The 15,346-nt window shown below is 41.9% G+C and overlaps 1 protein-coding gene across 3 annotated transcripts in view; it reads right to left on the bottom strand.

The window, feature by feature from the left end:
• Positions 1-15,346, bottom strand: part of LOC121656583 — a 43,276-nt gene that overhangs the window by 1,207 nt on the left and 26,723 nt on the right. For all 3 annotated transcript variants that reach the window (XM_042011651.1, XM_042011652.1, XM_042011650.1), the window contains exons 21-43: positions 14,297-14,444; positions 14,028-14,098; positions 13,580-13,663; positions 12,441-12,673; positions 11,888-12,068; positions 11,598-11,792; positions 11,300-11,450; positions 10,418-10,533; positions 10,094-10,240; positions 9,867-10,017; positions 9,611-9,777; positions 7,423-7,558; positions 6,145-6,264; positions 4,416-4,453; positions 4,196-4,313; positions 3,856-3,980; positions 3,548-3,713; positions 2,737-2,993; positions 2,497-2,650; positions 2,147-2,298; positions 1,020-1,134; positions 698-937; positions 485-614 (exon numbers count right to left, since the gene is read on the bottom strand). In XM_042011651.1, the coding sequence (XP_041867585.1) occupies positions 485-614; positions 698-937; positions 1,020-1,134; positions 2,147-2,298; positions 2,497-2,650; positions 2,737-2,993; positions 3,548-3,713; positions 3,856-3,980; positions 4,196-4,313; positions 4,416-4,453; positions 6,145-6,264; positions 7,423-7,558; positions 9,611-9,777; positions 9,867-10,017; positions 10,094-10,240; positions 10,418-10,533; positions 11,300-11,450; positions 11,598-11,792; positions 11,888-12,068; positions 12,441-12,673; positions 13,580-13,663; positions 14,028-14,098; positions 14,297-14,444 (3,395 nt within the window). The remainder of the gene's footprint in view (positions 1-484; positions 615-697; positions 938-1,019; positions 1,135-2,146; positions 2,299-2,496; positions 2,651-2,736; positions 2,994-3,547; positions 3,714-3,855; positions 3,981-4,195; positions 4,314-4,415; positions 4,454-6,144; positions 6,265-7,422; positions 7,559-9,610; positions 9,778-9,866; positions 10,018-10,093; positions 10,241-10,417; positions 10,534-11,299; positions 11,451-11,597; positions 11,793-11,887; positions 12,069-12,440; positions 12,674-13,579; positions 13,664-14,027; positions 14,099-14,296; positions 14,445-15,346) is intronic.

The raw sequence follows: 15,346 nt of genomic DNA on the forward strand, positions 1-15,346 counted from the left end.
CACAGATAAAAATAAAAATAAATGTACTCGTAAGAGATTAAGCAGGTAAGAAAGAAACAAAAACCAGAGAAGGAAACTTCTAGTTTTGTGTAAAAATTGATGTTAATGATGGTGAATAATATGATGATGACCATTATTATTTTTTATTATTATTGATAATAACAGGATAAGGATGATGATAGCGATAAAAGAGAATATGAAGATGATAATGACTATTACTATTATTAATAATATTGCTATTTATTATGTTTGTTGTTGTTACTACTATTATAGTAGTTGTTGTTTTAGTTGTAATAAACTATGTATGGCTGTGGATGTAGTGAAAGTGGTAAAAGTCGTGGTTTTCATTAACTTTATGGTTATTATTATGACTTTTGTTCATCTTCTTTCTTTTCTTTCTCTTCCTGTACACTGACGTCTTGTCATCTGTGAGAATCGTAACTCTGCTGATTTTGCTGAAAACCACAAACAGTGACAAACTCACCACCTGGAGACGTAGAACTCATAAAGCCTGACGGGACAACGCAGAGGATTCTGGGTATTCTCTGAAATCTCCAGGAAATTATTTTCAAGCTCATTTAACTTAAGTTTCTTTGCAGGGACGCCTTCGTTATCTGAAGAACACAAAAAAACCACAAGCATATAAAATAAATGTAGTGATGCATCATGTAGGTCATGATGGGACCCTCAGCCACACCTGGCTCTTCTTCGTTGGTGGATGTTGGTGGGTAGAAGCGAAGGACGGCGGTCTTGGCGTTGCCCCGATTAGTCGTCGTAAGGCGGGCGAAGGACAGCTGGCGGTGCTGCTCCACCGAGGTGAAGCCGAAGTATTTACAGCAGAAGAACATCAGAGTGTTGAGGAGTGTGATGGGGGAGTATGCCCCCAGCTGCTTACATTCCCACAGAAACTCCTCCTCCACACAAGAGGGTACGTAACCTGCAGCAAGGACCACAGAGCCCATGAATGTGGTGAAGCTGACAGCAGCGGGAAGAAAAAAAAGACGTGGACGTTGACTCACCGCTGGCTGAGACGGACGGTTTTAACTGTTTCATGATCCGAGTGAACTCCGCGGAGAAGTTGCTGTAGATCAGATCGCTGAATATGTTCTCTATCCGACCGTTTTTAAGCAGAAACTGAAGAGAAACAAACAAAAAAGAAAATTATGGTGCAAAATCAAATAAAAAAATAGTTAATGCATAGAAAGGATACAAAAAAACAGAGATTCTTGTTTTGTGTCATCAACCAGTGAGATGAACCTGCATCAACTGTTATTCTTCACCAGCTGACGCTGAAGCATGTGAACAAGGATTACTGTGGAAAGCTTCGACAATACAGTTATTCACAGACGTCACTTATGTTAACCGGTCCACAGTTCAAGAGCCAGCATCAGCTTCTCTGGACTCGGAGGCATCTGGGATGGACCATCACACAGTGGAAACCTGGTCTGTGGTCACACCAATCAGTATTCCAGATCTTTGTTGGGAGAAACAGGAGCATCTGGACTGTTGGCACATATTGAAAAGCCTGGTTCTGTGATGTTCTGGGGTTGGATCAGGGTTCTGTGATGTTCTGGGGTTGGATCAGGGTTCTGTGATGGTCTGGGGTGGGATCAGGGTTCTGTGATGGTCTGGGGTTGGATTAGGGTTCTATGATGGTCTACGGTTGGATCAGGGTTCTATGATGGTCTGGGGTTGGATCAGGGTTCTGTGATGGTCTGGGGTGCGATCAGGGTTCTGCAGCATCAATGAAGGTCCAGATACCGGTCCGGTCTGCCTGCAGTCCCAATCAGTCCCAGCAGATACCTGGAACTTAGGACCAGGGGGCTAAACGGGGTTCTGTTGAACTCCTGGAGACGTGGTTTTCCTCAACGTCAGATCCTTTCTAAGACTTAGCTGAAGACATGGGTACAGACTGGAAAAGACTTGCTTTACTGACTGTTTTGGCACCGCAGGCCTAAAATATAAAAATGGATGTTTATTAGCTGCTAACGAAGCTGATGAGACAAAACACGAAATATCTCGAGATCACAGCCAAAGTAAATAAAACAATCCTGTAATTCGGCTCTGAGACACAGTGACTGAACTAAACTTAAGTTGTAATTAGACATCAGCAACAAACGAGGCTGATTAGCGTTTCTGATCTTGCCTGCTGGATGCTGAGGCAGAGGTAGAACAGCCTGTCGGGGGAAAGCGGCTCCTCTTGCTGCTGTTGCACCTCACCGATGAAGAGACAGAGGCCGTTGTTCAGTTCAGCCGATGTACACCCAAGAATATCCGGCTTTAACTTCCCAGCTGGGGCTGACAGACGGAGAGAAATGAGGATTTTAGTGGATTTACAGGCTGGGTTCATGTACTGTTTCCTCACATCGGGCCGAATCACATTTGTCTGAAACATCTTGTGAACATGAGGCAGAAATAAACTTTTAAGCTAAATTTAAGGTTTGCATATTCACAGATTTGTCCGTGAGAAGGGAAAAAAACGATGAAAGAACGTACAGGAAAATGTCAGGTCGGTTTGTGATCCTCTCCACTGGATCCATCTCCACCAGGCTTTAACTCCACTATGGTTGTTTAGTCCGTGATGTTTTCTGGCCGTTAAATTCATCAAGCCTCTTCTAGAGTTTTCCTCTGGAGCTTTCACCGGTTGCTGCTTAACAACAGAGGGAAGAGTGAAGAATACGGCACAGAAACACGACGCCACGGATCTAAACCCGACCTCTCCCTCATCTTTGTTACCTCTGCCGCGGTTTGGACTTTCCCCAGAGACTGTGGGGGAGCAGGAAGACAATCCTGTCCCATGTCCTGAGCAGGAAGCAGTGGGAAATCAGGAAAACAATCCTCGAATATGCTCAGGTCTGATTCCGGAGGGGGGGCTTTGTCGGCTTGTTGGCGAGCCGATGATCCGACGCTGGCGTCAGAGACAAAGTCTTCCTGGTTGTTGGAAGTGAGCAGATTATCTGCATCAAAGCCATCGCTGTAGCTACTGATTTCCTCTGAAAATACAAGAAAAGGATAAATTTAGGAAAAATTAGTTCTCTGTACCACCAAGAAGGAGCAACTGAAGATGTTTCACCTCCACTTGTAGCTTATAATCCTGTTAAAACTGAAGAAACATTTCTGTTCTGTACTTTTTAACTACTTTTATGTAAATGTGGACAGACAAGCCTTGAAAATCAACCCCATGTCACAATGAGTTAAATCTGTACAGTGATGGTAAAGAAACTGTCAGATGGTCCATTAGTAAATGGTTACCATGGTGAGAGTCATGTCCTTGTGTAAAGAGGAGCTTTATTTGCTCTGGTGTGAGACTTTGCTTTACATCTCCAGCATTAAGTCGTGGATACTGGACTCCACCAGAGCTGCATTTTGTCAGCACAAATATTCAACAATCGTTATGGAATAGTCTTTGTTTTACTTCAGGCAAACTCCTGAATGATGAACACAAAGAGGTAGAATATGTGATCTTGGTCCAGTAATTTCTATTAGTCCAACTCGTCTATGCTGCTTCCACAAAGTACTCCATTTAATTCGTGTGAGAAATATTTACCGATACTGGCCGATGTTTGTTCTGTTGTCACGTTTCTGTCCTCCTGTCCATCCTCTCTGTTGTTTCTCTCGTCTTTCTCCGTCTCAGCTTCAGCAGATTCGGTTTGTATTTTCTGTTTCGCTGTTGGTTCGTTCGGCCTTTCAGGGAGGAACATCGGCACCGGGAGCTACCACAAACAGATCCAAACATATTCAACACACTGATAAGAAATCAGGATGTTAAAAAAACAGAGCAGTTTTCCCTAAGTGTAAACATCTGACACATGACGGAAGCGCCGACTCATGCTGGAGTTCGGTTGTGTTGCGTACCGGTACAGGCAGGGCCACAGGGTTGGGAGTGAACTGGCTGTACATGTTCATGGGCAGAGGAACGTACACTGGCACAGGCACCGGCAGGACCGACGTCTTAACACGAACTTTCTCCCTAAAATTAACTTTAAAAACCAACAGACAGAAAATAAAACAAAAAGCTCAGGAGGATGGTTTATGATCACATTTAAACATGAGCTGTGATGTATGTTGACATAATATGGACATTTTATTAATTACGACATGTTGGAAGACTTTCTAACATCCTCTTAACAAAAAAGGTGAATAATAGTTTTTAAATCACAGAGGTCAGCAGGTTAAATACCCAGGTGTGTTTTACCTGTTTGTACCCCTGTTTCTACAGTCTGTACAGCACAGGAGACTCCTTTGTTGTGGACCAGGGGGACGCAGAGCATAGATTTATTCTTCAGTTCTTTAGGGACCGTCTGAACACTGGCCTGAATCACAAAATACAGACATCATCATCATCATCATCATGTAAACATAAGGATGTTGTCTTAAACAATTCAATAGAAACATTTAATTAAAACGATACGTACATGTCCAACAACTTTAGTTTGAATGTCAGTAAAAGGTCCTGTGGAGACAGAGAAGCTCGAGTCAGAGTAATTAAGAGTCAGCATCTCAGTTCCCCTCCATTCAATGTGTTTTTAGATAAAAAGTTCATCTTAATGTGTGTTTATTTTCCCTTCAACCATAGTATCTCATCTGGTTCGCCTCATTTTCAGCACACAAAACAAAACAAGAAGAGCAAAGGTCAAAAACTTACAATAAAAGAAGAAAATTTAAACCATCACATGGTCTTTATTTCATGTTTTTACTGTCTTAAGAGGATTAAAAATAAAATTTGCCCATGTTTTATAGAATATACACAGGTTTTGGGAACTTTTTTTCAAACATCACTCGGGTTTAATAGGACAATTGACCAAAATGATGTTTTTAGCATCATTTAATAGAAATTCAGTCATACTTTTAGCATTATTCTGCAGCAAAACAAATCGTAGAAAACCTCCTGAAACATGGAGATATGCAACACAACTGCATCTGGTCTGATTCAGAATATCAGAACAGGCAGGGAGGGAGGGGAGTGTGTACATTATTTTATTTTTATTTTATTTGATTTGGTTGAAGTAGGAAATTTGAGTTGTGTAATAGAGTTGTGTGTGTGCGTTGTGTGTGTGTGTGTGTTGTGTGTTATAGTGTATTGTAAAAATGGGGTAGGGCTATACAGGTTTATACATCTGCCTACTCCTTCTCAGAAATGAAATGTAAGACGTAAATATTGTAAATGAAAGAACATGTTTGAACTTGAAGAATATTTCTTGCTATTTGAATGTAAAGGACTTGATTGTATTTGCTGGAAGACACACAGACATCTGTGGGTGCCTAATGTTGACATATGACTGCTTTACATGTCATATGTCCTGCAAGTAGCACAGTAGCTACCTGCGGGACTTACAACATGTGAAGCAGGTTGGTCTCCAGCTGGAATCACCAACTCTGGTCCTCGAAGGCCGGAGTCCTACCGGCATTGGATGTTTCTCTACTGCAACATCTAATTCAAATAAAATGGATCTCCAACAGCTTGGTGTCAAGTTCTGCACGAGTCTGTTAATGCCCTAATCATTAGAATCAGGTGTGTTGCTGCAGGGACACATACCTGCAGGATACCGGCCCTCGAGGACCAGAGGTGGTGATCCTTGATCTACAGAAACATTCTGGATGTGCATGCGCTAAATAAAGCCTTTTAAAGCATCTGTGTGCTTAAAACGGGCTGGAAGAGACACATATAGCTCGGTGTACACCCAAAGATGAAGACATTTATGTTACATGGATGTTTGTGGATTCTCTTGTATTTACATGTCCCCAAAGTACAACACAGACCTGAGGAGCTTCACCTTCTTCCTGATTAGGAAATCCTTCAGACGGCGGAATCTGGTCCTGCTTCCTGCAGGTAAAATCCTGAATGTTTCACCAGAGGGTTTTACACAGGCCCCGGCAGGCAAAGATCAGCAGCCGTGGACCCTGCCAGGCTCCAAGAACCCAGAAGCAGCCACCACCTCCCCCCTCAAGACAGAGGGCCTGCACCACGCCCAGAAGGACAAGCCCCCCCTTCACAGACGACCACCCGGTGTGGGCCAGAACCCACCCCAATGTTCCAGCCGCACACCCCAGGAACCAAGGCACCATCGACCACTCCCCCCTTCCTTTGAAAAAGAACAGCTTTCTTTGCTTTAACAACCCATGTGTTGATGTGTGTGTCTGTACCGAGCTGTGGAGAACTTGCTGAGACGTAGGAATGTTGTGTCAGAATGCTGGACAGCGAGACGACGTTGGCGATGATGGGCAAGGACTGCATGGTATCTGCAGATCCAGGAACTAAAGATCCTGCAGGCAGACACAGAAGAAGAAGCAGGAGTCTAAAAGTGCTCCCATTACATTTTGTACAATAGGTTATAAAAGGACCCACAGGGAGGTCGGATCCCCTAAAAACTTGTGCTTGAGGTCATCCTGAAGGTGGAAAGCTTCAGTGACAAAGTTAAAGAAAGAAAAAAAAAAAACTTAAATTACAGTTTAAAAAAAAAAAAAAGCTAATTCCTATATTTCTCTAAATATCAACTTCAATTCAAGGATTTACTAGATTGTAACTTCTATAATAATAATAATAATAATAAATCTTTATTTGTATAGCACTTTTAAAAACAGAGTTTACAAAGGGCTGAACATACACAGCAAAGAAAACAATGAAAAGACACATACAAGAGTACAGCATGAAAATTAAATAGATAAAATATTATAATATTATAAAAAGGCCAATCGATAAAAGTGCGTTTTAAGAAGTGATTTAAAAGGTGACACTGATGGTGCCCGCCTTATCTCCTCAGGCAGACCATTCCAGAGTCGAGGGGCCCGGACAGAAAAAGCTCGGTCACCTTTGGTCTTTAGTTTCGACCCCGGAACAGCCAAAAGAGACCTGCCTGAGGATCTAAGGCTGCGTGGAGGCTCGTAGGGTGTCAGTAAGTCCGTAATGCAGCTGGGTGCCAGACCTAAACGAGCTTTAAAAGTAATCAGTAAAACCTTAAAATCAACTCCACCAATGAGAAGCCTAGCTGCTGCGTTTTGAACAAGTTGGAGGTGAGAGAGGATTTTTTTTCGAGACCGGAGAGGAGGGAGTTGCAGTAATCAAGTCTGGAGAAGATGAGTGCATTGATGACTTTTTCTAGATCAGGTCAGGAGGGTACAGGTTTGATTTTACTGATGAAGGAAACAGGACTGGATGACTTTATTAATGTGAAGGTGAAAATTAAAATTGGAATCAAATATTACACCCAGGTTTCTGGCAGATGGTGTGATGTTAGTGGAAAGAGGACCGAGACTGTCTACAATATGGGCGGTGGAGTGAGGAGGGTTGATTAAGATAAAAGAGATTTGATACGACCCGTTTATGAGTTGGATAAAATAAAATTCCCATTAATCAACAAACTTCTAATAAAATCCTTTCGTTAACTTTGCTTTTCCAGGGAAACCAAACAGCCTCACACGTACCCGCGCTGGACATGTGGGCCGTTTTACAGCAGAAGCGTAGCAGACATTTCAGGTTGCAGAAGTGTTTGACGTCTCCCAGCAGAGGAAGACGCTGCTTCAGCCTTCGTTTGCGACTGCAGTTGTCACATTTCACCACCTGAGAAAAAGCAGATGGTGTTTAGGATTATTTTAGTTAGAGCCCATCTTGTTTAGATTTGTGCTGCTTGTGTTTAATTCAAGCAAACAAAGCCTTCAGTACAGTGAATCAGTTTTACTTGTTTTCTTAAATCATGTCATTATAGAACATAAAGTATTAAAATGAGATGAAAAGGGCCACTTTTCTACAGTCTTGCTCAGTCTGATAAATGTAAAACAAGCCTTCTGTAAGTCAGATTGCATTTCATTTAAATTATTTAAGCTAAAAAGGAAACAAAGTCCCATTTGATATCAAATGTACTACTCAAAAAACTTGTTCACCAACAAGAAAACAACAGACAACAAAACTCATGAAGTCCTTTTAATAGTTTCTCTTGTTTTACTATTAAAATTCAACTAACAAACGTGGAGCAACCATCAACAGTGATGGATGGAAACAGATGAAATAAAGACATAAACTCACTGGTCATTCTATCAGCTCCACCTGTTTAACTCTTTGTTAACACACAAATCTAAGCAGCCAATCACAAGGCAGCATGTAGTCATGTAGACATGATGAAGACGACTTGCTGAAGTTCAAGCTGAGCATCAGAATGAGGAAGAAAGGGGATTGAAGTAACTTTTAACATGGCATGGTTGTTGGTCTGAGTATTTACTGGGATTTTCACACACAACCATCTCCAGGGTTTCCAGAGAATGTTCTGAAGAAGAGAAAATATCCAGAGCAGCAGTTGTCTGGACCAGGATGTCTGGTTGATGTTAGAGGTCAGAGGAGAATGGGCAGACTGGTTGGAGATGATAGAAAGAACCGGTTTCTACCAAGATCTGCAGAACAGCAACACGTCCAACCTTGAAGCAGATGGACTACAGCAGCAGAAGACACACTGGGTGCCTCCTGTCAGCTAAGAACAGGAAACTGAGGCTACAATTCACACACACTCACCAACACTGGACAATAGAAGATGGAGAAACGTTGCTGGTCTGATGAGTCTCCATCTCAGCTCCACATTCAGATGCTAGACTCAGAATCTGCTGGAAACATCATGAAAACATGGATCCGTCCTGCCTTGGATCAACGCTTCTGGCTGCTGCTGGTGTGATGGTGGGGGGAGATTTTCTTGGTCCACTTTGGGCTCCTTAGTACCAACGTGGCCTGGTTTAACCAGCACAGCCTACCTGAGTATTGTTGCTGACCATGTCCATCCCTTTATGACCACAGTGGAGCATCTTCTGATGCTACTTCCAGCAGGATAATGCACCATGTCACAAAGCTCAGATCATCTCCACCTGCTTTCTAGAACATGACGATGAGTTCACTGGACTCCAACGGCCTCCACAGCCACCAGATCTCAGTCCAGTAGAGCAGCTTTGGGATGTGGTGGAACGGGAGATTCTCATCATGGATGCAGCCGACAAACCTGCAGCAACTGTGTGATGCTGTCATGTCAATATGGAGAAAACCTCTGAGGAAGGTTTCCACCTTCTGCTTCCATCTATTACACCAAGAATTAAAGCAGTTCTGAATGATAATGAGGTCCAACCCAGTACTAGTATGGTGGAGCTGATAAAGTGGCCAGTGAGTGTATGATACTCAGATACTCAATCCAATCCACTAAGATTTTGTCTCAACGTGTTCTGGAAGAGCAGCAGTGGAGTAATTCATGTGACAGCAATTCCTTCAGTTTCCACCAGATTAATGGAATTTTCCAGTCAGTCTAAATAGTCTGCATAAAACTGCAGCTCACCGTCTACCGTTATCAGGTCAGTAATCCGCATGTTGCTCAGTCTTTGAATTATGTTGTCATTTTCTAAAGAAACAAGCATTCAAACATGTGAAACCACAGCCTGATTTAAGGATAAAGAATAGACGTGAACTCAGCAGAAATCTCGTCAGTCCTGCATGAAACGATCCACGTAGCCCAACATTTGCAGAGTTGTCTGACTGCACTAAAAAAATACTTGTTTGATAACATGGCCCATGTAGCAGCAGGTCAAACACCATCTGGAGTCAGCAGGCGGTCTGTGTGGTGCCAACATGTCCACCTGTACTTACTTGGCTGTGAATCATTTTGTACTTTGAGCTGCATTTTTCAGAGCAGAACTCTTCCCCAGAGCCTTCATTCCTCGTCACAGATGTGGAGACTGAGAGGCAGAAAGCACATGAACGACATCGCTTCCCCGACTTCTTCTCCAGCTCATGATGAAACAGCTTATTACACTCTGAAGGAGGAGAAAGAAGAGTTTTATTTCCAGTCTGCTGCCAACACGAGTCTCCTCTCAGCTTTAGATAGTTGCATGTTGAGTCGTACCATCACTGCAGAAGCAGCAGTCTTTGTTGTTGATCCTCTTCATCATTTCAATGATTCTTTCATCTTTACAGTATTCACATGTACCTGTGACGTTATTGGCCCTCTTGAACTCTTGAGAACAAACCAGGCTGCACACAAAGTGTACTTGTTCCTGCACACACACACAGGTTCATTTTAACTAACACCACTAAGAAAACCCTTTTTTTAGGGTAGAAGAGAAAACACACCTTATTATGGACGAGTTCGGGTGCAGTTTTCATGACTCGAGAACACTGAGCACACTGCAGTTTTTTGGGTGGTTTGTCAACATCTTTCTGGGTTTGGTTGTGGGTTTCTGGGGAGCTGGTGGCAGCATTCAGGTCTTTCTGGGTCTCCTGTATCAGAGAAAAGGAAAAACTAATGGTGAGAGGTAACGAGAAGTTATCCAGGTTAAATCTGTCATGTAAATCGTTGACTGGTTATTTGATTTATGTGGATGCATTTAAGTGTCGAGAACTGACATGTCTGATTAAACCTTACTTTAAATTTGTGTAGATTAAATGAGTTAATACCTTAAACGCCATGGCACAGGTCAGACTGCAGAAGTTTCTGATGGAGGTGTCTGGCATGGCGAGATGACAGGCGGGTACCTTCATCTTACCACAGTTGTCACAATTCAATGACGCCCCTGTGGAGGACGGAAGTTTTTAATCCACTGAATTAAACATTTACAGCTTTTGACAAACTAACTTGTTTATGAAAATGATGACCTCTGTATCTTTATTCTCAGAAATACTTTTTTAGAGAGAAAAAAAAACTTTGACATAAAAAATACAGACAGGTAAAGAACACCTGTCGACTCAGTTATTGCTTCTGTTCACGTAACTTCACATCTTCCTCATTAGTTGTACGTCATATGAAGCGGTGGTCAACCCAGCTCATTGCAGACCAGAGGATTTGTGGCAAACATGTTGCTCATTGGTGAAAAGTACCTTATTTCTGCTGTTTTTGACTGTTCTGATCATTCACATTGTGAAGTTGTTTAAAGTTACTTCAGGGTGACTGTGATGGCTCAAGCCCCACAATGCTAATGCTTGTCACATTTTCCATAACACATTATTTACAGATAAATATTAAGCATTATTTGTGGTTTGGAGTGCGCACTTAGCAACGATGGAAGGTTATGTACTTTAGCATATTTCTTTTGTTTTGAATTAACGTGGTGGGGCAAGCTTCATTTCCTGGCTGATGAAAGGCGTGGCAAAGGGCTGAGGAGCCTTTTCTTGGATATTATAAAAGGATCTATGATATCATGTAGCTCAACTGTTTAAGGCATCTAACTTGCATCTAAACTGTGTAAAAACTCACAACATTAGATATTTTGGTTTTAGCAATTCATGAGTACACAAGCATGTAAAATTCCCATGATTTGAATACCAGCAATTATCCAGTACCTGATGCACTGATGGCCTGGATCTTCGATGCCATCACACAGCTGTTAGTGCAGAAAAGCTCAACCATGTTTTCACTGTTTATGCTTTCAACCATGTCTGAAATGAGCTTTGAGGAGCTGCACATGGAGCACGGCTGCTGCGTTCCAGTTTTCTGTCAAACAAAAGAGACAGTTAATCCAGAATTACTGAACTAATAAACACAAAGGACTGTTTATCTTAATCCCTTCAATAATTATGTCTCGTTCTAATGAAAAAGAGCTTTATAGAAAGATAAAAACAACCACGGTTCAGCCCTTACCTGCCTGAACTGGGCCAGACACGCCGCACTGCACAGCGTTTTGTGGCCGTCCTCCATCTTGAGCGTGAGCTGTGTGCTACACTGACAGCCGCAGTTCTCACAGATGGAAACGTTGTTCATGTTGCAGAAACGATGAAGACACGGATCACTGCAGAGCTTGTGGATGACACCCTGCAGTATGACTTCATGTTTGCTCTGTGGGAGGACAAATCACCGACAGACAGATGCTTGCTTCAACTCCTCTGCATCACACCTTTATGATGATGATGATGTGTTAGTAAAACTCTTACGATGCAGTATCTGCTGCATATGCTGCACTGTGAATGCGATGCAACCGGATGGACGGGTATTTTGGTGGACATCATTCTTTTGTAGTTGAAGGACGACAGACAGGTCTGGCTGCAGAAGTCTTTCCTGGTGCCCTCATTGTCCACCTCGGCTGTGAGGACAGCCTGAGACTGTGTCATTACTCTGAGAGAAGGATGGATCCGTTAAAAAGTCCAAAACTTGCAAAGACAAATCGAAGCAAACATCTAAAACAGGGGTCCTCAAGGGCCGCTGTCCTGCAGGTTTTCAATGTTTCCTGCTTCAACACACCTGACTCAAATTAAATAGACCTACAGCCTATTAGGTTTTGCACAATGACTCATTCATTTGAGTCAGGTGGTTTCGGAGCAGGGACACATCGAAAACCTGCAGGATTGTGGTCCTCGAGGACCGGAGCTGGACACCCCTGATCTAAAATATTGGACCAGATTTTGCATATTTGCAGAAAGAAAAAATACATATACTTTTTTTTTTTACAATTTTCTGTTGGCCTAATGGTGATGCATCATGACTCACTGCAGACAGAAGTGACATGTCTTCTTCACAGATTTCATCTGGTAGAATTTCAGCAGGCAGGAGGTGGAGCAGAATATATCCTTGTGGCTTTTCCTCTGGTAGACCCTCTCTCCATCCTTCAGAACCGTCTTGCAGGTGGAGCAGGAGGAGGGTAATTCTGTTTGGGTGAGACTGGGCTCTGTAGGTTTTGTGTCTTCATTTAGAGAGAAGACAGAAAAGATCTCCAAATCTTCCTGTCAGAATCAGAACAGTAACATGATATTATGACACAACACTAAAAGAAAGAAACCCGCTCAGATGTTTACGTCTTCAGCTGTGATCTTTAGCCACTTTACTGGCAGCTTGTAACAAAGAGACGTTTATTACCATTTCTTAAGTTTTATCTGTGAAAAACAGCAAAGTTGACAGAGTTTGAGACAACAAACAGGATTTTAGCAGCAACAAGTTGATTCAAGGTGTACAGAATCTGGACACGTGGAGGACAAAAAAAGAAGAGTCAAGACTAAAAAACTATTTACAGCAACAGGATCTGAAAGTGATGTCCTGAAAAAATAGCTTGCTTAGGCTCCCTCTGTTGTCAGTCATGTACACACTTTTAATGTTGTGGCTGCAGTCATGGGATGTTTTTACCTCAGATGCTTCAAGGAGGTAATAAAGGAAGGACTCAATGTAGTCTGTTTCTTAGATAATTCTGGGACATTTCATTCAGCCAGGAACCGCCCTAAACAATAAAGACTTTTCAACCAAACCCAGTAAAGTTTTGGTATGCCAGTAGTAGAATGTTTCAGCCTCAACATGACGCCTGCCTGCCTAGAAATGCTAATGTTAGCATCTACAAGCTAACGCCCATTTGACACGATAGATGACTGAATGAGTAGCCGTCTTGTGTTCCTAGGTTTCCACTCAGATCGAATGAGCAGGGTCCTTCTCATCTGCTGGTTGCTTGGTTACCAGAGATGGATGAGTAGTTGGCTTCAGCTGACGTGGCCTCTTGCTACAGGTATAAACCTCTGTTGAGAACTCAATGACCCTTCTGTTGTATCCTTTATTAATTCACATTCAGAATTTCACTTTCCCCTTCGTTTCTGTTGATTTATGTTTTTGTTATGTACAATATATATCCCAGATGAAGTGTTTACCTTTGGCTCAGCCTTTGTCTCTGGTGGCGATAAATCGGTGAGGGAAATCTGGGTGTACTCTTCATCGACTGGCTCCTCTTTTATCTTGATGAAGAGATAAAACGGCAGAGAAAAAGATCATTATAGATTATTAATCTTACTACAAGAAATATTCAACTGTGTTTTTATCAGGCAAAAAAATCATTCACCCTGTCAGAAAATACATATTTACAGTCATTCATTTTCTGTGCTGCTTTTCCAGAGTCATGGGGAGCTGGAAACTCTCCCAGCAGATACACCATGGACAGGTCGCCAGTCCATCACGGAGAGACAAACAACCACTCACACACACTCCCAGGGAGAATTTAGAGTGACCAATTATCCTAACATGCATTTGTTTGGACTGTGGGAGGAGCTGGAAGGCTAACCACCACACCACCGTGCAGCCCATCTTCACATCAATACTCACAAATTCCAAACTTGTTAATGATGGTTTCACTTCTTTGACGTCCTCATCAGATGAAGGACTTTTCACTTCAACTACAACATGATAAAAACAAGATAAAAACAAGATAAATAAAAAAAATTCAGAAAATTTCTTTAGAGATAACATAATAAATATGTGTGAGATCATCGTCATTCAACAATGATTAAAGAAAACTGATTTTGTTCTTTGTTTCTGTGTTCAAAAGTCATTAATCCAGCTTAATAACGGGAGAAAATGTGAGGCTGCAGTACCTAACAGAACGGGAGACTGGGCTTTGTACACCATCATACATCTGTGGCTGCAGAAAAAGTCAATGCTCTCCTCGTTTTTGTCTTCAGTCATGTCCGACATCTGATGCGGTGTGCGGCATGTCGGGCAAAGCTGATGTTTCTTCACATCCTGCAAAATTAAAATACAAGAAACTTTGTTGGAAAGTCCAGATGCTCCTCAGACAGTTGCTGTGAGAACAATGCTGCCGTTACAAGCTACAAGCTCAGTATTAGATGATAACATGACTTAACAGACTGTTAGATTATGATGAATGTTTGAGAGATTTCCAGCTTTTATCGTTTCTTACATCTAAAATTTTTCTATCTGATAAAGTAAGCAGAGTCAGCTGGAGGGGAGAGTGGGGTACAAACAAAAATTAATCTGAAGTTCAGTGACAGTATGAAGCCTGGGACTCGGCATCATCAATGCATAAAGAACTTTTGTACATTATATATCTTAAGCTTCTATTTTAATGCTTATTTATTCATTCATGTTCTAAGCAGCTCAGTCCAATTCAGGGCCGCTGGGGCTGAATCCTAACCCAGCAAAGCATTTCCAATGTGTTATGTATATTTTAATGTTTATTATACCTTAAATATACTTCTCCTTGTCGTAGTTGACAGAACTGATGGAGGATACCACAATGAAGGATCACATGGGTGCAGGTATAGTCTGTTTAGTTCTATATTTACATACCTGTGTGAATTTAATTGAATCTTCATTCATGAGATCATCCAACTTCACTCACCTTCAAATCAGCTTCAATCAGTTTATCTCAATTTCTATCGCACCATAAGTCACTTAAAAGCACTTTTACAGATCAAATTCATTGTAGGCCAATTATAATCCAAGTAAAACAAATCCATTATCTAATCTACATTAGTCTGATTTTAATAACTGCGTTCATGTAAGTCAGTCCAGTTGTGGATGGAAATGGTGGGAAAGAGGGTTATAAAGCTCTATGTTACTGCAAAATGATCCAAAGCTAATTTATGCCCCAGGAAGAAAGCTGCAGCTTTTTGCTGCCACTA

This window comes from Melanotaenia boesemani, chromosome 17 (genome assembly GCF_017639745.1).
Source record: "Melanotaenia boesemani isolate fMelBoe1 chromosome 17, fMelBoe1.pri, whole genome shotgun sequence".
In the NCBI taxonomy this organism is placed as follows: domain Eukaryota; kingdom Metazoa; phylum Chordata; class Actinopteri; order Atheriniformes; family Melanotaeniidae; genus Melanotaenia; species Melanotaenia boesemani.